Below are 1,112 nucleotides of genomic sequence, written 5' to 3' on the forward strand. Positions count from 1 at the left end.
GTAACTGCGTGGTCACCGCTTTTGTTCCTGATAACTGCTATAAACTTCATTATCTGCACCCAATTCGGCTGAGTTTTCTTTGGCTAAGACCATGTTTTTTGCGATTGCCACTGCTTTATCTAATTTTAAGTCCACTTCGCTGAGCAAGCGTTCTTTGACACTTTTAAACCTTGGCGAAAGCCCGCACACAAAAATGTCTCTTATTAAATCTTCCCGTAAAGTTTTGAATTCGCATGATAGGCTAAGGTTCTTTAAAACAGTTACGAATTCTTCAATTGTCTCTTCTTCAGCTTGCTTCCTGGAGAAGAACCGATATCTCTCCACAACCACATTCACTTTAGGCACGAAGTAGTCGTTAAAACTTTTTAGGAGTTCATCGTAGCCAACCGTATCAATATCATAGTTGAACGAGTTGAACACCAAGAGCGAATCCGGTCCTATGTGGTGCAGCAATAGTGCCACCTTTTGCTGGTCGGTCTCTTGCTCCAGCCCCGCTGCACGCATGTATATTTTGAAGGAATTTTTCCAATTATTCCATGCGAGTGACAAATTGGTTGCCTTTAGGTCCAATGGGGTAACTGTTGTAGCCATGCTGACCACTTTACTGCATTCTGCTGTTGGTTGCGCCTTCTCTGTAGGCATGATGAAAATATATATATATTTATTTCTTTATTTTTTGACCGCGATCTGACACCATGTTATGTTGTGTTCGACACGAGTGGTTGCTTTGTACTGAATCTTCTTTTATTTCTTTTGTCATTCTTCTTACTTACTAACATGCATACATAGGGTTGCCAACTACTTACACAACACAAATGTAGCCACATAACATTAACACGGGCAGCTACACCAAGTTCATTACAGACATTAGAACCCATCACACGAGTACGCTTTTTGCTTTTCTTATTCCTTCTGTTCTCGGCTGTTAACCAAGCAGAGTTATAAGTAGCATTGGTAGTCACATCTGCATTCGTATTGATAACACCAGCGTCGTTTTCAGCATTATTACGTGCATGATGATTCGCCAGCGTCGAGTTCGCCGCACCAACATCATTAGTATGAACATGAGCAGCTGCATTAACTCCCCCAGTATCAGCAGAGTGCGCAGAAAG

The 1,112-nt window shown here is 41.7% G+C and overlaps 1 protein-coding gene across 1 annotated transcript; it reads right to left on the bottom strand.

Annotated features, from left to right (window-relative positions):
- Positions 1 to 12: 12 nt before the first annotated feature.
- On the bottom strand, positions 13 to 642 carry LOC118732852. Its single transcript, XM_036461958.1, has one exon. The coding sequence runs from the start codon at positions 640 to 642 to the stop codon at positions 13 to 15; it is 630 nt and encodes a 209-aa protein (XP_036317851.1).
- Positions 643 to 1,112: the final 470 nt, after the last annotated feature.

This window comes from Rhagoletis pomonella, unplaced genomic scaffold (genome assembly GCF_013731165.1).
Source record: "Rhagoletis pomonella isolate Grant_MI unplaced genomic scaffold, Rhpom_1.0 Rhpom_scaffold_30557, whole genome shotgun sequence".
Classification (NCBI taxonomy): Eukaryota; Metazoa; Arthropoda; class Insecta; order Diptera; family Tephritidae; genus Rhagoletis; species Rhagoletis pomonella.

Excerpts from the sequence above, each read along its gene's own strand:
- LOC118732852 (XM_036461958.1), bottom strand. The coding sequence starts at position 642 with ATGCCTACAGAGAAGGCGCAACCAACAGCAGAATGCAGTAAAGTGGTC.